General features: G+C 38.6%; 1 protein-coding gene across 10 annotated transcripts in view; it reads left to right on the top strand.

The window, feature by feature from the left end:
• Positions 1-25,431, top strand: part of PTPRK (protein tyrosine phosphatase receptor type K) — a 549,193-nt gene that overhangs the window by 444,056 nt on the left and 79,706 nt on the right. For all 10 annotated transcript variants that reach the window (XM_029943969.1, XM_029943962.1, XM_029943968.1 and 7 more), the window contains exons 12-13: positions 9,696-9,969; positions 12,656-12,692. In XM_029943969.1, coding sequence (XP_029799829.1) covers positions 9,696-9,969; positions 12,656-12,692 — 311 coding nt within the window. The remainder of the gene's footprint in view (positions 1-9,695; positions 9,970-12,655; positions 12,693-25,431) is intronic.

Raw genomic sequence — 25,431 nt, 5'->3', positions numbered from 1 at the left:
CCTTTTGAATCTTCCCAGGAGATAGCCCTGTCTTCTTTCCTCTGACTACATTCTTTCCTCTGATATTGCTACCAGTAAACAGAGCCTTATCTCAAGGTGTATGTTGTCCAGAGCTTTAATTTCTTTGAAAATGAGGACCCAAATTGATGTGATCAATTTTCATAGCACTGTATTTATGTCTGAGACTTCAAATCTTTGATTGGATTCTTTCAACAGTTTGATTTTTCTGCCAGATTATTTGTTTATGTCAGTCTATTAGAATTCCTTACCTGCTAAAGCTTCTTGCCATTCTACTCTGTACGTGGCCCATTTTCTCCCCTCCCAATAAAAGCCAGACCTATTAACCACCTAACTAAACCTCCTGAGAGTATCTGACCATGAGTTTTTTTCTGCTATCACAGCCCCTAAACACTAGATTCCGTCTTTACCTACTTTACCATATTACTAGTCTCTGCCAGACTGCATTTTCCTATCCAGCTGCCTGAACTCCAGTGGAAACATCTAAGTTGTTCTGCTCTGGTCTTCATAATGTCCAACAGACTCCAATTCCTAAAGCCTCCACCACAGCACCTTGTTATATAGAGTCTGTACATGTAGTTTTGTATAGTGTTATCAAGAAAGCTAACGTTACAAATGGTTTCTATAAATTCATTGATTCCAGTAGCATTCAATATGCAGCACGGCCTGAACTGGATACTTGGAATAGAAATCCACCTCAGGCGATTTAGTGTGTCCTCCCCTGGGGATGACACACTCATACATCAATGATTCATAACAATACAGTGTGATAAGTGAAATGACAGCAGTTAGAAGAGGTGGTACTAGAGCAGAGTTTTGAAGGAGACCTAAGATGGGCTCAGCCAAGGGTCACTTTTTACAAGAGGGAAGAAGTTGCTGAGAAGAGAAGGGGCAATGGTCCTCTCGAACAGTTGCAAAGCGAATGATTGGATATGTGATATAATGTGGTGCATTCCAGAACTGCAAGTAGTTCAGATCCTTGAGAGGGAAGGGTGTGTGGGAGAAGAGAGATTGTGAAATAAGCAGGGGCCAGAGGGGAAAGCTGTTTAGTGCCAGTGCAAAACCTGCAGGTGGCCACAGAAGGACTGTAAGCAGAAACTATTATGAGCAATGTTATGTTCTTGGAAGAATCATGCTGACAGACACATAGGGAATGGACTGGGAATAGACCAGACTGAAAGCCAAAGGGTCCCAGTGGGAAGTGCTATTGGACCACATTAAGACATTAAGGCGGAGGCAATGGAAACGCATGTGATTCTTACACACAGTTTTACACGTGTAGGAGATACAAAGCTTTGATGAGCAGAGGAAGGGAATGGAGACTTTAGGTGAGAGATGATGGTAGTTTTTAGTTTAGAAGTGGTAGCAGAGCCAAAAGTCATCCAAGATTTCAAGGTCTTTTTCTGAGGTTATTAAGTAATAACAAATCTTTTTATTTGTTGTATTTGATTGCTACCCCAAATGAATAAGAAGGCATGCTCTTTCTTGGGAATGAGTTCTTTTGTGCGTTCGAAATTATAGGGGCATCTGGGTGGCCCAGTCAGTTAAGCACCCAACTTTTGAGATCAGGTCATGATCTCAGAGGCATGAGATCGAGCCTCGTATCAAGGTCCCTACTGGGCATGGAGACTGCTTAAGAGTGAGTCTCTCTTCCATGCACACTTGCACACAAAAAAGAAAAATTAAAAATATGTATTATATATTTGTTGCATTTCTGTCTAAGGTTATTATGAGATATAATGTCCATCCCAGTGAAAAGCCCTGCTCTAATTAAGACAGCACTCAGTATCAGCAACCACTTTGGTCTGTTATCTTTAAGACTGTGTCTATGTGCTAATGTCAATGTGTGCAGTGCAATTCTGACAAGTGTGGTTGTTTGACAAAATTAATTTTTGAATATATAATTATTCTAAAGTCTAAAAAGTTGCCATCTGACTTACTTAGAACTTTGATTCCCCTTACTGGCTTTTAAGATATATATCTAAAACTGGCATCACTTGACAATCATTAATACAATTCAGAATAAATATTACCCACATTTGGAACCAATTCCCTAGAATGCATAATTTGTTTTCTCTTTTTTTCTAAAACATTTTCTATTCTTCATAAATGGATTCAAATTGTAGCCTGAATGATATAATTATAAATTATAATGCATAGAATGTCCCACTTATTAAAAGATTGACCCAATGTAGCTGTGTTTTCAAATAATGAACCTAGCAGCGGTGTATTGGAAAAACACAGGGAAGAGTCCTTCAGTGGTGAACTCAGCTTACTGTAAGATGTAATAAATGAATGTGTATTTAATTGCAGCATTTTCCAAATATAAGCTATTTTACTTTGTTGGGAAGCCACCTATTCTAGGGTAACTAAATGTTTATTTTGTAAGTAAAACCTATTTTTTCATTTTAATTTATTTTTCTTGAGAAGGAGAGCACATGTGTGCATGTGTGTGCACCCGAACAGGGAGGGGCAAAGGGAGAGAGAATCTCAAGCAGGTTCCACACCTAGCATGGAGCCCGACTCGAGTCAATCTCATGAACGTGAAATATCGACCTGAGCCAAAGTCAAGAGTCTGACGCTGACCTGAGCCACCCAGTCTCCCCAGACCTATTTTTCAGTTTAAAAGCACTAACTGCAATGTATTCTTAGTTAGGTAATTAGGAGATAGTGGTGAAGCGCATTTGTCAAAACCACCATTTTCTTGCAGCCACTCTGGAAAACAGTTTAGAGGTCCACAGAAAGTTAAAAATAGAATTACCCTATGATTCAGCAATTGCACTATTAGGTATTTACCCAAAGAATACAAAAATGCTAATTCAAAAGGATACATATACCCAATGTTTATAGCAGCACTGCCTATAGTAGCCAAACTATGGAAATAGCCCAAGTGTCCATCAACTGATAAATGGGTAAAGAAAATGTGGTATTTAAAAAAAAGATGTGGCATATACATTTATATACTCACACACACACATACAAACACAGCGGGATATTAGTCAGCCATAAAAATGAATGAAATCTTGTCATGTGCAACAACATGGATGGAATGAGAGAGTATTATGCTAAGCGAAGTCAGCTAGTCACAGAAAGACAAATACCATGTGAAATTTAAGAAACAAAACAATGAGCAAAGAAAGAGAGAGAAACCAAGAAACAGCCTTTAACTATAGAGAACAAACTGATGGTTATGAGAGAAGAGTGGGTGGGGGGATGGGGGAAATAGGCGATGGGGATTAAGGCGTGCACTTGTGATGAGCACTGGGTATTATATGGAATTATTGAATTACTATATTGTACACCTGAAATTAATAGTACATTGTATGTTACCTAGAATTTAAATAAAAGCTGGAAAAAAACACTATTTTTCCACACTTCTTTAGGAAAAGAAATTGTCTGATGCTCCATGATAGTTTAACAGAATACAGATTAACATCTATATCTGTACTATATCTGTATTAGTTGGATTGCAAACATCGTATGTTAGAATTACTCCCCAGATCAGTTGTTCACTAATACACAACTTGAAACATTAGGACTACCATCCTAATTTGCAGAATATTCTATTTCTTCTCAGCAATTTAAAGAGATTATATAGCTGCACCTGATATTTCTAACTGCTGCTGTGAGATAGAACTTACTTGAACTCCGATAAAAATGCTTTGAAATTTAAGCAAAGATGTAAATCCTCTTCTGCCCCATTTTGCCATCTCTTGCCCTTTATACAAGCTATATGGCCCAAGTAAAATCAAATAGATGTCATTTTAATTTATTCCACAGAATCCTAGGAGGTAGACTTTTTCCTAACTGAAAATGAAAGGAGGTGTGCCCTTTCTGTGAAACCTTTCCAGCCTGAGGTGACCGCAGCCCCAGCTAATAACTTGGTTGTAACCTTACAAGACGCCCTGAGCCAGAACCCTCTGGCGGAGCCACTCCCAAATTTCTGACCCACAAAAACTGTGCAATATGAAATATTTATTGTCTTCAGCCACGATTCTAGGGGAATTTATTTTGCAGGAGGAGACAACTGATAGAAACAACCAGCCCTCTCCGTCAGGCTTCCCAGAAAGAGCACTTGGTCACAGAAGTCTCTCTTGACCACCACATATAAACTACAACTCTTTAATTCTATTATCTTTCATTTCCCTTATCCTGCTTTATGTTTTTAGAGCACTTACCTCATCTTGACATATCGTGTATTTGTGGGGTGTTTGTCATTTGTACATTTGTATGTTGCATTAGAGAGTAAACTTTATGACAGCCGCGACTTTCACTACTGTGCTGATTATTGTAACCTCAGCACTTAAAGTAGTGCATGGCGTATAATAGACAGTAACTATTTGATGAATGAATGGATGGGCACTAAAATTAAAAATGCAATTCCCACTATTTTTAGTTAAATACCAGATAATATTTGTAATGTAGCAGGTTAGTGATAAACACAAGAAATATTATAAGAGAGTGGTTTGGGATCTTTTTTCAAACCCAGAATTCCTGAGAGATACCCCTGATGATTTTTCTTGATGAATCTATGTCATCATGATCTGTGGGTGCACTGAGGACTAACTTTCAAAAGCATCCCACTTCACTCTAATTTCTACCCCCACTTCATCCCTCAGTGACCAGAATTACTTCCATTGCCTTTAGAAGACAGAGTAACATGAAGAAGTGAACTAGTCAGAGAAGGCTTTATAGCAGAAGTAGAAAAACTAGAAGAGGAGAAAGGGGGAAGGTCTGTGACAGTATGTATGGTATGTTTAGGAACAGCGGTCATTCAAGTTTGAAATGGAGACTATCAGGAAGTAGTGAGGGCAAGAGAGGAGATGAAAGGTGAGAGATGTGACAAGATGGTAACCCCAGTGGTATAGATTTTGACAATGGGAGAGCTTCACATAGTTTTGACAAAGTGGAATGTTAGAGATGAGTAGTTAATGCCAAAAGTAGTGTTTTAGGAAAGTATCAGAAGTTTGAGAAGTGGTTCTCTTTTGCATTCGCCATGAACAGTTCATGGCATGTAGAGAAAACTCAAAAAATAATAAATGGAATGGAGGGAGTGATGGGTGGGTGGATAGATGGGGGGATAGACGGGAGGCTGCCAGGAGTACATGAAGACAAAAGTGGAGGCAAGTAGGGGCGCCTGGGTGGCTCAGGCGGTTAAGCATCCAGCTTCAGCTCAGGTCATGATCTCATGGTTCGTGGGTTTGAGCCCCGCGTTGGACTCTGTGCTGACAGCTAGCTCAGAGCCTGGAGCCTGCTTCAGATTCTGTGTCTCCCTCTCTCTCGGACCCTTCCCTGCTCATGCTGTCTCTCTCTGTCTCCCAAAAAGTAAATAAAAAACATTTTTAAAAAATGGAGGCAAGTAAACTAAACCAATAATATGAATATAATGTTGTAAATATTCCCCAAATAATGGGAGCAGTGGGAATGAAAAGAAATTGTGTATTACAGGGGAGGTAGAACATGATTAAAAATAGAACTTATTAAAGTTAATGCCAGGATTTTGAGCTTTGCTGACTGAGAAACTGATAGTTCCTCTTATAGAAATAGGCAAGTCATGAGGGACCTGGCTTATATGTTTAAGGAGTGAAAAGATGAAACACAGGAAATATCATGGTCACCGAAACGGAATTTAAACCTTTACTCAGTAGATCATCAAAATGTTTGCATTAGGGCAATATGGGCCGTGGTGGCCATGAGATCTTTGGAAGTCTGTTCGTCGGAGAAATAGTACCACACTGGAGCTAGGAAATTTCTCCTGAACCTTTAAGGACACATTTTAGATACAAAATGAGAAGTGTGTACAATTGTATAATTTGCTATCACTAAGAAGTTGGACAGTCTAAAACTAGAACCAGATTCTCAGAGGTTTTACTTACTAATGGATTTATTAAAAACATGGCTGGCTGTTACAGGCAATTTGGGGTTCAACTTCAACAATTTTAAGTATTAAACCAGGAAAACCAGCTACCATATATAACATATAATCACTTTTTGAGCTAATGGCAAAATCCTCTTGTCTATTTTTTTAGTCTTGTAACTGAAGGAAAATTGTATGAAGAAAAGTCCTCATTTGGACTCCTTCAAAATTTAAATTGACTACATACCAACTCAAATCAAATGAAATTATAGCAAAGTGAAATCATTTTTAGTTTTTTAACATAAGGAAATCATATTTTCAACATCAAGTGAAGATTCATAATGCCAGTATATTGATTTTATCTTAATTATAGAAATATTTTAAAACTTTAATTAAAAGGAATGGGGAAATATAAAATATGGGCAGAGTGAATACAACTATTTAGGTGGCTTTGAAATATTTTAAATTGCTAGAGTACTAAGCTCAAATAATATTTAGATCCAGCTAGAGTTAAGTACCATTAGGTAATTAGGCATCCACAAGAATGAAAAAGCAAGGGCCCATTTCATGTAATCAGTTAAATCACTTCTAATTTGATTTCTCATTCTTTATTTTCCACCCTTTAATTAATTCATATTGATAAATAAGAAATAGCAGAGGGGGGAAAATAGATGGTTAAAAAGTAGAATTGAGGCTGTTGCAGAAGAGCCTGCTCACACAAATTGATCAATGAAGGGAAGATTTTAAAAAATTTAAAAAGTTCATTTACGGGGCACCTGGGTGGCTCAGTCGGTTAAGCATCTGACTTTGGCTCAGATCATGATCTCGCAGTTTGTGGATTCGAGCCCCCATTGGGCTCTGCGCTGACAGCTCAGAGCCTGGAGCCTCTCTTCGGATTCTGTATCTCCCTCTCTCTCTGACCCTCCCTTACTCACGCTGTCTCTCTCCCTCTCAAAACCAAAAAAATAAATAAATTAAAATAAAATAAAATAAAATAAAATTTTTAAAATGAACTTTGTAGTATTTAGTTTGGGATTTCATCTCAAGTTCAAAGAGATCTTTCCCCAAGACAAGAATGCACCTTTTCTTCTTTTAATCCTTTCCAGCGTCATCAGTTTGCTTTGCTCCTTCCTAATAGATGTGGAGAGACAAGCCTTCTTACACAGTGTTCCTCAACTTGGAATGTACAGCCTAAGTCAGTCTAATAGTATCAGTTAAGACCGTTTACTAGATCTTCTGGATTTTTGTAGAGATATGGGATAATGAACAACGAATTTATTTTTTAAGGATTAGGTTAAATGATTAATGAAGATGGGTAATTATTATTATTGCCCACAGGGCAAGAATGTGAGGTTAGACTTGTTTGGGGAGTGTGCATGTGTAAGTTTCTCTACCTAAAAGTATGTATCCGCAGGATACACAAATGAATAACATACAAATGTGGATTCTAAATTGAAAATAAACAGAAAAAAAGCTTAGGCTTGCTTAACATAGCATATGTCAGCTACGATTCATTTTTCTCTCCAAGGGCTATGCTTATGTATTTCGTATATTTTTAAACTGACAAGCGACTGCTCCCTGGACCCCTCAGAGCGTGTATCCATCCTGTCAATAGCATTCCCAGGAGCTTGGAGACCCAGCCTGGCAGAAGTATAGAGAATGATGGACTACATGTAATTTCAAATAACATAGATTTCTGCCTTAGTTGCCTGCCCAAATCTAGATTTCTGACATTAATACAATTTCTGTCCTGTTCCTAAAGGAAAGGAGATAAATACCAAACTACCAAGGTCTTAGCAGTATTTTAACGGGAAATGGGAATTTGAAATATTAGGAAGAAAAGAAAACTTTTATACAGCTTCTTTCTTTCCTTCTATGAAGTTTTCTGTGTATAGGTATAACGGAGTTTATAGTAAGTTAGAATTTTACATAAATTCTAAACTGATATAAAACTTAAGTTTTAATTATGATAGATACAAATTCAATTTCTCTCTCTCTGTCTTGGTATGTCTGTCCTTCCCTTCCCTTCCTCTTCCCTTCCTCTTTCTTTTTTTCTCTTTTTTGAGAAAGAGAGAGAGTACGAGAGGGAGAATCCCAAGCAGACTCCACTCGTCAGCGCAGAGCCTGACACAACGCTTGATCTCACAAACTGAGAAATCAAGAGTCTGATGCTTAACCAACCAACCCACCCAGGGACCCTTCCTTTTCTTTCTTTCTATGGAAGTTCATTAACGAAAATATTCTATTCCTGCTGGATAGTCAGTCAGTGGCTGCTGTCCTATAGAGAAGGAGCATATTTGCCGTAGAGATTCAAGATTCAAAACAGCTCTACAGACAGCTTATTTATACTCAGTTTATATAAGCTGCCACATGCATTTTTAAATAATTTTTAGGAATTTTTAATTCATTGGGGCATCTGGGTGGCTCAGTCAGTTGAGCATCCGACTTCGGCTCAGGTCATGCATGATCTCACAGTCTCTGGGTTTGAGTCCTGTGTCAGGCTCCGTGCTGACAGCTCAGAGCCTGGAGCGTGCTTCAGATTTTGTGTCTCCCTGTCTCTCTGCCCCTCTCTTACTTGCTCTCTGTCTCTGTCTCTCAAAATAAAATAAAGACATAAAAAAGGAATTTTAAATTCATTAAAAACATATAAAATATATTAATAAAGTCAACTTTCTCAGGTGTATGTTACCATAAAAAAAGTTTGCTTGATGAAGATCCTACAAAGAAAAAATATTATTTGGGCACCTGAGTGGCTCAGTTGGTTAAGCTGCTCAGGTCATGATCTTGTGGTTCATGAGTCTGAGCTCTGCATCGGGTTCTGTGCTGGCAGCACACAGCCTGCTTCGGATCCTTTGTCCTCCTTTCTCTGTCCCTCCCATGCTCACTCTCACTCTCTCAAAAATAAATAAACATTAAAATTTGTTTTAAAAATTAAAAGTTTTTCAAGAAAATATTAATATACCAGTTGTGGTAACTGATAAAAAAATTATCAGTGATTAAGCATACCTTTCCTTTAAAGTTGCATTATTTTTTTCCTTCCTCTGTAAAATAATAGCTATTGTAGACGTTTTAAGACTTTTAAGGAAGGTATTAGAAGGTTTAGGTTCAAGCTTTAATAGGGCAAATGCCATCTGTTTCTACAGTTTGTAAGATTTTATTATTAACAGCTCTAGAAGAAGGCAGCCGTCTATTTCGGTGAGGAGGACAGATTTCTGTCCATCTGTGCCCGTATTGCAGCATGTCACTTGTGCTTTAGATCTGCATAGCTCTGAGCCAGTGTGGATGCCGTGGCAAGGTCAGGAGGTGGAGAAGCCTGTCAGCACATTCTGTCTCTAATGCGATGACAGCCGCAAACTGCTGCTTCGAGCCCCACCCTGAGGTCTCGTTCTGTTGGGCCCTGGAGCGGGGCCTTCTTCTCTATCATTTCAAAGAAAATGTTAGCTTTAAACATTTAAAAATATCAGACAAAGAAGTTAATCTATGATGTGTCTCTTGTTAATGTCAGGTTTCTTATTAAGGTGACTCATTGTTCAACATTAAAAAAATGTGTAGCATTCTATAGTGATTCTTCGTACCTTTTTCCAGCTCCTTAGTAACCACGTTGGTTCTGGGGGAAGGGAGAATCCACATGATATTGTAGATTATGGCAAAATAGCTGGGGGAAAGAAAGAATGCCGTGGGTTAACACCGACTTTAAAACTTTAAAATGTTGCATGTTAACATTAAATACCTCATGTCCCCCAGAAATCCTAGTATCTAGATTAGTATTTAGATCTAGACCCTCTAAATGTGTGGGTGTTTTTCTTCTTTTTCCCAAAAGTGCCTATCAGATTGTTGTGGAGGAGTTGCACCCACACCGAACCAAGAGGGAAGCTGGAGCCATGGAATGCTACCAGGTCCCCGTCACGTACCAAAACGCCCAGAGCGGGGGTGCGCCCTACTACTTCGCTGCGGAACTACCCCCGGGGAACCTTCCTGAGCCCGCCCCATTCACAGTGGGCGACAACAGGACCTATCAGGGCTTCTGGAACCCTCCTCTGGCTCCACGCAAAGGCTACAACATCTATTTCCAGGCAATGAGCAGTGTGGAGAAGGTGAGCCTCCCCCCAAATTTGCTTTTTCACTGCCCTGAGGAAGAGCTGCAGTTGGATTTTATAAATACTCAGCAGCATGTGTCAGGAAGGAAATTTTTAAAAAGGGTAAAACACGCGCGCGCACACACACACACACCAGTGGGCGGGGGGGGGGGGGGGGGGGGGGTGTTGTTTCTGTTCCCAGCAGGGCGCACACTTTGGGGCCTACTGTAGGGTTGAGGCTCGATGCCAGTTCCATCGCTCTGGATTCCTGTTTCCTAGTAACCGCTTCCACGTGAGCCTTCTTCAGGAAAGCCCCCGGAACAATTGTGAGGAAAATGATTTGAGAAGTTGGGTGCGCTGCGCTGGGACTCCGGGCCTAGGAAATACCGGGCATTGTTCTGTCTCCTTTGCTTAGTAGTGGCGCACTTCAGAAGATTAAATTTACAGCAGGATAAACAGAACGCGTGCTCCACAGCAGGCTAATAAACCCGTATAAACTTTCCAGAGGGTACGAGCCAAATAGTAAATAACAAGTAACAATCCTCTGATTACAAAGTAATAGGGTGCCTGTGGTATATCTAACACGGCCTAAACAGAAGGCTGCCTGGAGATGGTGGGGTGCTGAGCCATTAGAGAAGCCTGTTTTCCGTTTCCCCGGATGCCCCTCCTTTTCCCATTTTGGACGCAGTTGTTTCTGAACGCTGCCGCTGATCCCAAATGAATATTGAAGAGGAAAACACAACAGGGAGATAGAAACTACCGGTGGTTCCATATGTGGGAAATAACCTGGCCTTTCAGGCCTCATGCTGTTCTCTTTGAAAGATTTTCTTTCCTAAAACTTATTTAATATTTTTTTTAAGAAAGGGATAGGGGAAAAAAAAGTCAAGAATAGAAAACTACAATTTAAAACTCCAGTAGAAAACGGACATATTTTGTGTACTTGTAGCTGGATAGGAAATTTCTAGGTTTCGGTCATTGAGTCCCTGAGGTGGGTACCTGGGAGATGATGTGACATAAGTGACATCCAATTGCAACAGACATATTATACCTAGGAGTAATTAAATTGAAAGACATAGTGTGTTTGCTTTATCTGCCAGGGCCATAAGAACGTGGGGTAACGGGCTGCTTTTGAATGGAAATTCCATCTTTCAGCTTCCCTATATTCTTTCAGCAGTATATGGCGAAGAAGAATGCCACAGCGTCCTCTAGGGTGTACTCCAAAGCCACAGGCTGCCCCTAGTTGGAAATGTTATTCTCGTCTTCTATCTCGTTCATTTCTACATACGTAGGAGTTTTCCAGGCAGTCTGGCTGGCCGCTTCCCACATGCACATCATTCCACCCCACTGGTGCAATTGGGCTGCCCCAAAGCGAGAAGATTATGGAAGTTAGAATTCCATTCTGGGTATAAAGTAGCATCGTGGTAGAAAACACAGTTCTGCATTTGGGCATTCATCTTTAGAGATGTGAGAGATTCTAAATTAACTTTCATTACTTGGTCTGTGGTGTAAGAGGAGTGTTAATGAATGTCTGTTACTTAGAAAGGATTTTCCCTGGCATTCTTTAAAAAGCCTTGACGTGAATGTTCTCTCCTCATTCTTAATATATCTACATGTGGTTTAACCAAAGCACAGAGTACCCACGGTTACCTTGGCAAATAGTCTCAAAATTGATGTGGTTCCTATCAGCAGAGGTCGGGAATCCTGATAGAATTAACAGTGATTGCTTTTAGGGAATCAGAATCCCTCTGGGCCCTTGTGGGAATGCAAAACAATCTCTTGGAACGTACTGTAAAGGCCTCTGGTCACAATTTAGTAAGAGAAGTGCAAAGTTGTATGTTTAACTACTAATTCCTCCTCAGTGCTTTGTTTTGTGTAATTGAAAAGTAATAAATACTTAAGAGAAAATGACAAGCCCTTGATTTATCAATATATAGAACTACTCAAAATGGAGTTCTAAATACCTCCTCAAACAAGGAGCCTTTGTTTTGTTTACTGGCTTTACCCTCTTTTCCAACCTCTTGTATATTCAAAGATATGAACAAAATGAACAAAGTCTTGAAGGTATGTGGTGTGGGCTTAGAGGTGTATGTCACTGCTTAGGGTCACCCCGCAACATTAAAAGGAAAAGACAAAGAATCTGAAGTCATTTTTGTCCATTTCAACTTCTTCTTCCTCAACTCCATCTGTCTAGCAAGAATAGAAAAATAGTCCCAATGACAAATATCTAACCCCTACCACCTAAATTCAAAAGGGAAAAAGAACAGGTAAATCTTTCCTTCGTTGTAATACAACCTTTGGATGATCTTTCTAAGTGCTGTCATTTAACTCCTTAGTCTATAAGGATCTAAATGAGAGTATGTGCTGTTCAGCTTTGATCTGAGTCCACAACTGTCTGGCGAAAATGAAGTTTGTGTTTGGGTCTGATTTGTATTAGCTCTGCAAACACATTTTTCTTTCTAATCATTCAAAAAGTACAGTAAGTACAAATAGAATGCTTCAGCTACTTGTCCCAGACAAGATAGCCTGTTTCATTACAAAGGAAAACAGATACCTGAATTTTTAGAAAAATCTCTGAAAATACATTTTAAACATAAAAGTTTCCTTAATATTGCAATTTCGTTGATAACCCTAATTTATAACCGCAGATTATGAAATAGGAACTATTGTCTCTACACTGACTGTGGTCTTTCATGTTTTGCTTCAGGAAACTAAAACCCAGTGTGTACGAATCGCTACAAAAGGTAAGAGGTTTGCCTTTTTTTTTTTCTCCTGGAGATTCCATTCACCCACTTTCTAAAATGAAAGAGCTTTGTTCTCTGCTTCAGGCCTAATTAAATGTGGCACCTCTATTACAGGGTATTTGTAGTAGGGCCCAGTTAAACTGCCAGCCAAGTTCTCTGACTCACTTGGGTGTCTTTAACACCTAATAGGGTGCTACTTCCCAACCTCTAGTACTTGACTGGAGGAGCCCTGTTATGAGGATAGGAAGGCTTTAGAAATCCTTAAAAGGGCTTATTTCTGCCAGTTAGCGTCCAAAAGGTCTTATGCCACTGATCAACCAATGTATTAGGAAGAGCTCAGCAATAGCAGCTCAAAATAGCAAATTGCTTGTTTAAAAACCTGTTAACTTTCTGTGGTAGACCAGCAGGCATACGAAGGAACAGTTATTCGTGCACATGTAAGAGGACAGATGTAGAGACTGGTCCGTATCCTCACTAGCCTATGCAGCTTGACGGAAGATATTTTGCCTTCTTTTTTTTTACTTAAAAAAATGTTTTGATCCAACTGATGCAAAGAAATGAGATCTGTGATGGCTAATGGCCAGGGTAATTCCTGCTAATGCTAATGTTGCCTATTATAGCCTAGTTGCCTAGTTCCTTTAGGGGAAAACATTTTCTTCTTTGAATGAATATTTGGAATTCAGGTGTGAGAAAGTCTCCTGCATTCACTATGCTTATAATCCTTCATTTAAGAGTTAATTAATTGTGCCAATGAGAGAGAATGAGAGAGAGAGAGAGCACGCGCTGTTTGGTGTATTCTAGCAAAAGAAACAGGAGAAAAGCTGTCCCCATGCGGACGTGGGACTCCACAGAGGGTTGGTGCTCCGGGTAGTTTCTGCCAAAATGAGTATTAAGCCGACATTCATGAGCAGTAGTTGATTCATTTGGGGTAGAAATGAATGGCCATATTCTGTTTGTGCTGGCATCTTTCCTTTCGTCATTTTTCTCCATTGAATCATCAATCTGCTCAATTAAGCATTTGTGTTTTACTCATGATTTGTAAAGGCAATAAAGAAAGACTTTTCCCCTGACTCATGAGAAGTAATAAAAAAACTTCAGAAAAGAGAAAAGATATACCTCTTTCCAATTCAAATACTGTTTCCTCATAATATTTTTAAAAATTAGGCAACCCTTAATGAAGAAGGGAAAATGCATACAGCTACATATAATAGATAAGCATTTTATTTTATTTTAAAAGCTTAGCTTATAGATCAAGAATTACAGTTGAAACTTCCAAAAAAAGATAATGGCAGGAGGCATTTGGATATATATTGCCTATCCTTTTCCAGATTTAAAATAAAGCCAGAAATACAAAATGGTCTTGTATCATCCTCCAAGAAGTTCTTTTGATGTGGTCATTCTATGCTTCTATACCGGAGAAAAGAAAACTATAAATGACTCTAAAATTTTAAATTTTCTTATTTGGTTATTGAATTGTTTGCATTTATATGAGGTATTTAAGTGTCATTTTGTCCTTCTCTATATACATATAAAAATCTAATAACAAATACCATATGACATGTGGACCATAAGAGAGGTGAGATTCTGGAAATTGAACTTAATCAGGCAGCATAGAATATTTGCCGGATATTAAGAGATAGTAAGAAAGAGTCCATTTGTGGCGTTTTCTGCTTTGTCTATAATCTATCCTGATATACTTCTGAACCTCAGGTGACAGTATGGCTTAATGAGTAAGTGAAAAAGGACTCTGGCCCTGGACTATGTGGGTTCAAATCCTGACTTCTGCTCCTTACTTAGTGTCAGACAAATTATTTACCCTCATCCCAACAATGAAAATATTACAGTACCTTCCTCTAACTATTATTTTGAGGATTAAAATAGCTTATATATATGAAATGCTTAAACAATGCCTTGAATAATGGTGCCCATTACCTAAGAGTAAATTGCTGTTTTATCATCATAATTGTTATGATCATGTGTACCTCACTTCAAAAGGACATGCAGTGGTCTGCCCTTGTCTGTGGGGGGCTGCATTCCAAGACCCCCAGTGAATACTTGAATCCCTCGATAGTACCAAACCCTATATATACACTGTTTTTTCCTATCCATGCATAATTATGATAAAGTTTAACCTATAAATTACGCACAGTAAGTTTACCAACAATAACATAGAATAGAATAATTAAACAATAAAACAGAATAATTATAACAATATGCTGTAACATAAGTTATGTGAATGTGACCCCTCTCTCTCTTTCTCAAAATATTGCACTGTACTCACCCTTAGTCTTGTGATGATGTGGAATGATTAAGCCTACACAAGGAGATGAAGTGAGGTGAATATCAGGCTACTCCTGACCTTCTGACTCGTTGTGGTCCAGGATCATGTTTCTGGACCACAGATAACCACAGGAAATGAAAACTGTGGATAAGGGTTACTACTGTAATTTGTGTTACATAGTTATGAAACAAATATGTGTAAAATTAAAACAGAATTTTCATGATAGAGATGACATGGCAAAAAGTAGGTTTTTAAATTTAATGTTTCTCTCCAGATCTAGTATAATTCCCTCTCTGAACATTTAGCATTTTTCCTCATATGCAAAACCATACTTTTTAGGTTTGAAATCAACCTGTTGCCCAACTATATTTTGAACTAACACCTTTCCTGTATGCCAACTTTGGAATAAATTCTTTTGACATGAAAATAAAAAAGTTTCTGACAGAACATGTTGAAGATAGACTTCAAAATGGCATAACCATACTGACTGAGAATAGGCATGAAGGAACCTTCTGGGCAAGGAATGGTTCAGTATTTCATAGGTAGATACACAGATAAAAACTGATTAAAACGTGTGTAGGAGCAGCTGGGTGGCTCATTTGGTAGAGCATATGACCCTTGATCTCAGAGTTGTGAGCTCAAGCCCCAGATTGGGGGTGGAGCCTACTTTAAAAACTAAACTGTGTGTGCTGACTTAGGGCACCAAAAATTCTTGTGGGAATGTGAGAGAATTTAAAAGCCATGAGTAATTAGCATACATACTAATATAAAATAGCATGACATGTGAGAATTGTCGTAAAAAATTTCCAGTGTAATAGATTGTTTCCTGCCTTCTTGGAACTCATACCTCAATGACAGCCGACACGTAAAGAGGATACAGACATTGACTTATTTATAAATAACAAACATATGAAGTAAAAAATCAAGGTTATAATGTCTAAACTAAATAGTGATGTGAATACATGTTCTGAGACAAGAGGAGAGGTGTTCTGGGAGTTGTGTTCATTGCGGTTGAGATCAGTAGACTGCCCTCTGACTCGTGTGTGGATAGGAAGTCACTGAGAAGTTATACAGCAGGCGTGGGATGGACGGGCTGACTTAAATCACGCTGGAAAACACGGAAGTCATTCCATCTATAAAATAGCATAGACCAAACTAAAATTGTTGTAAACATATGAAAAGGCATTGAACCAGCTGTGTCTTTGTAAAGGAAACAGACAGGCGCGCCTGGGTGGCTCAGTCAGTTAAAGGTCAAATACTGGCTCAGGTCATGATCTCACGCAATCGTGAGTTTGAACCCTGTGTCTATGCTGTCAGTGCAGAGCCGGCTTTGGACCCTCTCTCCCCCTTTTTCTCAGCCCCTCCTCCATTCATTCTCTCTGCACCCCCTCAAAATTAAATAAGCATTAAAAGAAAAAGAAAAGAGGGATGCCTCAGTCAGTTAAACGTCGCACTTCAGCTCAGGTCATGATCTCATTGTTTGTAGGTTCAAGCCCCACTTCAAGCTCTGTGCAGACAGCTCAGAGCCTGGAACCTGTTTCAGAGTCTGTGTCTCCCTCGCTCTCTGCCCCTCCCCCTTTCCTGCTATGTTTCTCGCTGTATCAATAATAAAGAAACATAAAAAAATAAATAAATAAAGGAAAGGAGAGTCCATTTCAGGAAGGGTTTCTGTGGCACATCACGGAAAAGGGGGCAGCCCTGGAACGTCACTTGCAGATGAGGTGGAGCGCTGTGCCTGCACGCCCATCGTGCTGAAACACAGGTCTCTCTAGCCTCCATTGAAAGGAAAATATTTTGGGCTGTTTACTCTTGGTTTGCTGTCTTCTTACATATAACTTAAAATAGTGCACTCAATCCATAGATACACACATATACACACGTGCACACAGTTATTGGAAATTAGTAGCAAAGACCTTGTGCTTTGTTGCCATAAATAAGTTTTATAATTATTTCTAAGGACATTATCTTTTTAAAATAATTTTTAAATCTTTATTTGTTTTTGAAAGAGAGAGAGAGAGACAGAGTGCAAGTGGGGGAATGGGCAGAGAGAGAGGGAGACACAGAATCCGAAGCAGGCTCCAGGCTCTGAGCTTTCAGCACTGAGCCTGACATGGGACTTGAACCCACAAACCATGAGATCATGACCTGAGGTGAAGTCAAATGTTTAACCAACTGAGCCACCCATGTGCCAAAGGCAATTATCTTAATGAGATTTAAACATAACAATTTATGCAAATATATAAATCATAATAAAATTTACTCAAAGAAATTTCAAGAAGCACTTCTCTGGAAATATGCTTTATCCATATTAAACTAACAAGAAATGCATTTCAATTGAATTTTTATTTTCTCTTGTTCAATAATATTTGCTATATTATGTCATTTATAATATTTTCAGCATATAAATAATTATTTGTGGAATCATGTATTTGCTCATTTACATAAAATTTTCTTAATGTAAAGCAATTATTGATAAGAAATCCAATATTGAATATTTTCATAGAATAAGACTAAGAAATTGAACCATTTATATAAGGATCATATAGTTTGAAACTGTTTTGGCTGTGTTCCATTTCTCCCTCATCTAAATTTCTGGATTTCTGAAAGAAAACTGGTTATTTAAAATTTAATTTGGGGGCACCTTTTGGCTCAGTTAGTTAAGCATCTGAATCTTGATTTCAGCTCAGGTTGTGATCTCACGATTCATGAATTCAAGCCCTGAGTCAGGCTCTGCACTGAAAGTGTGGACTCTGCTTGTGATTCTCTCTCTCCTCTTTGCCCTTCCCCCACTCACTCTCTCTAAATAAACAAATAAATAAACTTTAAAATTTAATTTTAATGGAATGTTCTGTGTTGTTCAAATCTATTTATTTTCCCAAAAAAGTGACATGTCCACTGATAAAAGCTATCAAATTTGGTAGAGCAGAAAAATGTGTTATATATGTAAATTTATTTGAACATAGCATATAAGGTGAAAAAGAGGGTTTCCTTTAAAGTAATAAAGTAAGGCAATACTTTATATTACAACAAATACTTCCCAAATCATGAATGGATTTTATTCCAAATCTGCATTTGTAAGTAGTTTGCTTTGGCAGATTATTGTTTGTCTGCCCATTAGCCATTCTTTGACTTCTTCCAGTTTCATTTGGAAATCATTATTCTAATCATTCATTTAGCAAATATTTATTTAATGTCTATAATTTGCCACACAGTGTTCTAGGCCCTGGGGATAGAGCAGGGAAATAAATAGAACAAAGGCCTTACTTCCGTGGAACATCAGTCCAGTAGAGGAACCAGACTGGACACAAATAATTACATGATATGTCAGACGGTGATACCTTCTTAGGAGAGAGATGAAGCAGTAAGGCAGGATGGAGAAGGCTGGGGCACGTGTCTAGGCTTTACTATTTCACATCCAGTTACCAGAGGAAAGCTCCCTGGTAAGGTTATAGGACACAAGGAGTCACGCATGTGGGGAAGGAACATGCAGAGGGAAACGTGCAAAGACCATGAGGAGAATGTGTCCTTAGCCTCCCAAGAAAGGTGAGCTCAGGGATGAATCAGATCGGTGTAAATCAGCAGTCCTCCAACTTCAGCTTTGGTCAGAATCATCTGGAGGACTTGTTAAGGATTGCTGAGCCTTAACTCCAGAGTTTCTACATCAGCAGGCCCGGTGAGGGGCCTAAGAATGTGCATTTCTAACAAGTTTATGGCTGATGCTGTTGCACTGGGGACCACACTTTCAGAACCACTGATCTAAACAAATCCCATGTACTTGGGATCGCTGCAGGGCTGAGTATGTAACCCAGTTTTGGTCAGGAAGCTCTAAATATATGTCTTCTGCCAGTATTCTAAGAAATTGGTTTTTTCCTGATTTATAAAGAGACGGCGAGAACCATCTTCTTTATCTCGGAGCATTGTTTTGTGAAGCTGTGATATTTAGAAAACTTAGAGCCAATGGGGCGCCTGGGTGACTCAGTCAGTTAAGCGTCTGACTTCGGCTCAGATCATGATTTCACAGTTTGTGGGTTCGAGCCCCATGTCAGACTCTGTGCTATCAGCTAGCTCAGAGCCTGGAGCCTGTCTTCGAATTCTGTGGCTCCCTCTCTCTCTGACCCTCCCCTGCTCATGCTGTCTCTCTCTCTCTCTCAAAAATAAATTTAAAAATAATAAATAAAGGAAAATTGAGAGCCAAATTGGTTAAAAAGAAGGGAAAGTCAAGGAAAACAAACAAGCCAACTCTGACTCCAAATGACTCTGAGCTTTTGAATTACCCATTGCTAGAACTCCTTAACTCCAGGTAATTAATTACGTTTGAAAAGGTAAGTCTTTATGAAAACCACTACTGGTGACTAATCTGTTCCCTGCAGCAGATAGTGTCTGGGCTGATGTTAGATTTTTTTTTTTCATGTTTATTTATTTTAGAGAGAGGGAGAGAGAGCACAATTGGGGGAGGGGGCAGCGAGAGAGGGAGAGACATAGAATCAGAAGCAGGCTCCAGGCTCTGAACTGTCAGCACAGAGCCTGACATGGAGCTCGAACTCACCAACCATGAGACCATGACCTGAGCTGAAGTCAGATGCTTACCTGACTGAGCCACCCAGGTGCCCCTGAGCTGATGTCAGATTTTTATTTTTCCTTGGAAATGATATCTTTAAAAATAGTGGTTTGTATCCAATGTGTTATGTTAAGGACCAATTATTTCATTAAAATGATTGCAAGAAAGCACTTAAAATCCTTAGGACCTAATCATTGCCAATGGGATTTTAAAAAATAGAGAATTTCCTTTAGGTATCAGTCTAGAATACTAGGAACACATCCTTTCTTACTGGCTGTCAGACAGAGCTAGAAAAGAGGAACCCAGACAGTCTCACCATAAGCTGTGGGGAAGAGGGAATTCCAGAAACTAAGGCATGCATGTTTGTGTTCCTCCATTTACTTAATATCAGTTTATTCATTCTTTTGATAAGAGTAAAGTTGATGTGTCATTGTGAAAGATGCCTGTAAGGTGGGTTTAATTCTTCATTTTCTTTATCCCTGTCTGGGGAATGGTCTAAGTCACATGACTATTAACCCAGAATATTACCTATGTTAAACAATGATGATACGCATCCTTCTCCTACCCCTCAGAAATATCCTGACTTCAGTGCTAGCATGCATTTTAAAACATGCATTCCAATATTAAGAAAATTTCAGGGACACCTGGGTGGCTCAGTCGGTTAAGCATCATCCTCCGGCTCAGGCTCTGATCTCACGGTTGGTGAGTTCAAGCCCCACATCGGTCCCTCTGCTGTCGGCACAGAGCCCCCTTCAGATACTCTCTCCCCATCTCTCTCTGCCCCACCCCAGCTCCTGCTCTCTCTTTTTCTCAAAAATAAATTTTAAAAAGAAAGTATGATATCTCGCTTTAAAAGAAAAAAAAAGAAAAAATTCAGTTGTCACCAAAGAGTAAGTGTGCCTGGAAGGTTTTATTCAAAATATATGATAGAGGGGTGCCTGGGTGACTCAGTCGGTTAAGTGTCCGACTTCGGCTCAGGTCATGATCTCACATTCCTGGGTTCGAGCCCCACGTCGGGCTCTGTGCTGACAGAGCCTGGAGCTTGCTTCAGATTCTGTGTCTCCCTCTCTCTCTGCCCCTCCCTGCTCATGAGCTCTCTCTCTCTCTGTCTCTCAAAAATAAATAAATGAAAAAATATATATATATGATAGAACATTATGAACACTGGTGACATTTTTATTTACTTTGTTCTTCCTTCTTTTGGTGTCTATTCCCTAATTACTGGATAGAGTAGGCTTTTTTTTAAAGCATTTTCAGAAGCTTAATTTTGTTTCATGCTGCTTTTGTCAAATCTTCCTTTGTGTCCCTTTCTCTGAGTGTGCAGATGGATAAACGTGCCTTTTGAAGCGATCAGACATTCAAAATAACAAACATGAGAAGAAAAAGAACACTTAGTCTGTCTAGAAGTTACAGTAAAATGATAGAAGCTCCAGTTGGTTGAACCATGTGTATAGAAGCTATTTGACTGATTTGATTCCCACCATATTTACCACAGGTGAATTTCAACGAGTACAATTCAATCTCCACTCTCAAACTGCATTCCTGTGCTTGATTTCCTACAGAGCTCACAACTGAGGTGGAGGGTGGACTGAAAGCAGGGGTGAGGTCTAAAGAAAAAATAACATTAATTGGGCGTCAGGGTCTCAAATTCCTAACCTTAATTTCCTAAACTGTGCTAATATGCTTTATGTTTCGCCAGCTACATGCTCTAGTGAAGGAAGTGGTAAAGCATCAGGAAGAGACTTCAGATTCTTTTATGCCACTTTTTTAAGCTGACAGAAACTGAGGTCAACTCTGGTAGTTTAGTCTGGCCATTAAGAATCTCTGGGCAGATTTAAAAATTTAAAAAAGAAAGGGGGGGTGCGCCTGGGTGGCTCAGTCAGTTAAAGAGTCCGGCTTCGGCTCAGGTCATGATCTCACAGTTCATGGGTTTGAGCCCCGCGTCGGGCTCTGTGCTGACAGCTAGCTCAGAGCCTGGAGTCTGTCTTTGGATTCTGTGTCCCCCTCTCTCTCTGAACCTCCTTTGCTCCTGCTGTCTCTCTCTGTCTCTCAAAAATAAATTAAAAACATTAAAAAAATTCTTTTAAATCTCTGGGCTGGGATGTGGCTTTTCTTGGTCCCTAGGCATAAGCTTTCAAAAAGCTGCCAACTCTTCTGCAAATTGTAATCCTCGAGAACAACTTTGTTGTTTTTCTTCAGAATGGCTACGTGCCTTGCTGGCTCTCAAACTCCTTCCTCCTGCACAGAAAGAAGGGCACATCACTCTTCCCACCTGAGAGATGTGTGTACTAGTTTTCAGAAATTAATCTGATTTGAGATTTCATTTTTTTTTAATTCAGAAAGGAGGACATTACAGAAAACTGTATTAGTAATAATAGAGTAATAGATGACAGCCTAAGGGAAATTAAAGCATATCTTAAGTGAAACCAAGCTGGGAACAAGTACAATTTTAATAAAGCTTAAATCAGTGGTTCATGGCTTGGAACTAACCTCTGTTAGGCACCAGTAATTCCTGGTGCTTTGTTGAAAAAAAAATTTTTTTTAATGTAGAGAAAGTTACTAAAAAACTAATATCTAATAGATTTTTCAACATGTTTGGGAATCAAAGATATCCTTTTGTTTTTTGAAAAACTAGAGCTGAATAAAGATGTACTATTTCTATAACATTAAAAATCTAATGAAATTGGCCCAAATTGTTTATTCAGAAATTTCTTAGAGAAAAATTGTTTGCATGAGCTGTCAGATTTGCAAGGGTTGAGGTGATCGTCTGTTTATATTTGCTATATCACTACCTGATATTTAATATAAATGCAGTCAATCTCTTTGGAATGGACAAATGAATGAATGAATGAATGTTGTTTTCCAGAATTGATCTACCTCTTAATGCCCTAAAGCTATATGCATTTTCTTTTTTCTACTACACTTTTTTTTTTGGCATAATTTAGAAATAACTGGAAGTGTTTGGGGATCCTGGGTGGCTCAGTCCATTAAGCCTCTGACTCTTGATTTTGGCTCAGGTCATGAGTTCAAGCCACGCATCAGACTCCTTGCTGACAGTGGGGAGCCTGCTTGAGGTTCTCTGTCTCTGCCCCTCCTGTGCTCATGCTCGCTCGCTCTCTCTCTGTCTCTGAAAATAAATAAGCTTTTAAAAAAGAAATAATTGGAAGTGTTATTTTATTTTTATTCAACAGAAAAAGAAAAAAAATAATATGAATAAAACTTTTGCCCTCTTAGTATTTCAATCTGCTTTTCCTTCCCATCCACCTAAACTAGACTACACTCTGGGTGCCTGGGTAGCGTCTGACTCTTGATTTCAGCTCAGGTCATGATTTCACAGTTCATGAGATCAAGCCTCATTTCAGGCTCTGCACGGACAGTGCGTAGCCTGCTTGGGATTCTCCCTCTCCCTATCTGTGCCCCTCCCCTGGTCATGCTCTCTCTCTCTCTCTCTCTCTCTCTCTCTCTCTCTCTCTGTCATTCTCTCTCTCTCTCTCTCTCTGAGTAAATAAACATAATAAAAATTTTTAATAAAATAAAATAAACTAGACTAGATTCTTAGAATGAACAAAATGTAGAAAGGAAAGCTTTGACTGAATTACTATTTTCATGATTTCTTATATGAATTTTTACTTTTTGTTCATGAGGAGAATAGGTGTAAAAGTAAATTTTTCTCTCCCTTACTGAGAGAAAGTATTTTTATTACTGTAAATAGAGGAAGCACGTAATATAGAAGTCCCTGGCTTTGAAAAGCTTATGGTCCAATTCACGACAAATATAAAGACCTAAGAAAAGTTAAAGAGTAGAAAAATTACAATATAAATTGTATATATAAGTATGCATATTATACAAATGAGGAATTTTCAATAACAGCAAAGGTAACTGATGGGAAATTTCTGGCAAATGATAAATTATAATCTCTGTCTTAAGAAGCCAGTTGAACTTTATCTATTTATTATGTTTATTATTTCCTGCTTTTTAGCAATTATATATGACAAAGATATTCCTATTTTATTTTGCAACCATTTTTGGGATTTGAAGAGCATTTACTCTACTTTTGCAATAAACTACTTATAAAACTAAAAAACAAACCTTCTCTATGCCAATTACTATATGCAGAATATTACATAATATCTTCTCTTAAGGTTTGCCATTAGGTTTCTTGATTTCTGAAAAGGTATAAAAATAAACCTTCTTTGTCTCTGTTTCTAAGTATACCTTGAAATTGCAAAATGAGTTCCTAAAATGACAGTGTCATTTGCAAATGCATATATTGATAATGTGCAACCAAAAGAACATTAAATAGCCTCCTCCAATACTGCAGCCACCTAACTCATGAGCCCTGATTCCAAACTTAACACTGAATGGCTCTTACGTTTTTACTGACTGGTTTTATAAGTAATGGAAATAATATTGGTAAGTAAATTTGAACTTGTAAACTTACATTAATAAAACATATTCCATTTAGTATTTGTTTTACAAAATGATTCTACACTAAAATGTATGGAATCCCTGATCTGAATCATGCCCTCATTTTATGGATGAGAAAACTGATTTCATGTATGATTTGATCTTCCAGGGTAGAATAAATTGTTTAGAGTGTAGGAACAGAAAGCAATTCCCTGTACTTTTTTTCAATATACCACATTTTTTTCCTAGAATCATCAGTTTAAATACTAATATATGTTCAATCCCTACCTTCATGTCAACCAAAGCAATATGATTACCAGAAGGCCATTATAGTAATCATTTCTCTAATGCAATTAAGAATAGTTCAGAGATTTTTATTTGGTAGTGTATACCAATAGCATCAAACTAAGAATGCTGTTTATCAAGGGAGACTTTATAATTTAGAGTTTCACTCAAATAATATCAACAGCAAAGCCTAAATTATTGCCTTTAGTTCTAGGAATATTGCTTCAGTCACCAAGGAAAATGAAATAAATAACCTTACTATCCAGATAACATTTCAGAGACATTTATGAGAAAGGGTCATAAATAACATATCTGACAGAGCAAAGATGGCAGAATATCTGGTGATAGGATTATCTCTCGCCAGGATCCCTTTTTTCAAACTGTCAAGCAAAACTGAGCCTGTTCTTATTTCAAAGAATCATATTGTATCAAGTAGATAAGTGATTCATAATCATAGTAATTCTTTGTTTGGAGCTCTGTGGCTAAATAATGGCCTCCATGAAGATGACCAGATTCTAATCTCCAGAGCCTGTAAATATGTCAGCCCAAATGGCAAAAGAAATTTTGCAGGTATATTGCATTAAGGGTCTTGAGATGGGGAAATTAGTCTGGATTATCCAGCTAGACTCAGTGTAATCACAAGGGGTCTTATAAATGGGAGGTGGGAGGGTCAGACTCAAAAGAGGCTATGTGAGGACAGAAACAAGGCTTGGGGTGATGTGCAGGGTGGAAAGAGAAAGGGGCCCTAAGCCAAGGAATACAAGTGGCCTCAGGAAGGTGGAAAAGAAACCATTTTCTCCCTTGAGCCTCTCGGGAGACATGGGCCTACCAACAGCTTAATATCAATCCCACAAGCCTCCTCTAGGAGTTCTGACCTCTAGAACTCTAAGATAATGATTTTTTTGTTGCTTTAACCCAAAATTGGGATAATCATTTTCAGCATAAAAAGTAACTTTTGCAGTTTTCAGCAGCTGTCAGTGGGATTATAGAGTAACAAATAGCTACAAATTTGGAAGTGACTTTGGAATTGGGCAGTGGGCAGAGGCTTGGAAGGATTTTAAAGATCATGAAACAATATAGAATCCAAAAGGACAGTCGAGCAGATCAATGAAACCAAGAGTTGGTTCTTTGAAAAAATAAACAAAATCGATAAACCTCTAGCCAGACTCCTCAGAAAAAAAAGAGAGAGCACCCAGATAGACAAAATC

The sequence above is a fragment of the Suricata suricatta genome, chromosome 7, assembly GCF_006229205.1.
Source record: "Suricata suricatta isolate VVHF042 chromosome 7, meerkat_22Aug2017_6uvM2_HiC, whole genome shotgun sequence".
In the NCBI taxonomy this organism is placed as follows: Eukaryota; Metazoa; Chordata; class Mammalia; order Carnivora; family Herpestidae; genus Suricata; species Suricata suricatta.
This window is presented reverse-complemented; position numbering and strand designations above follow the sequence as displayed.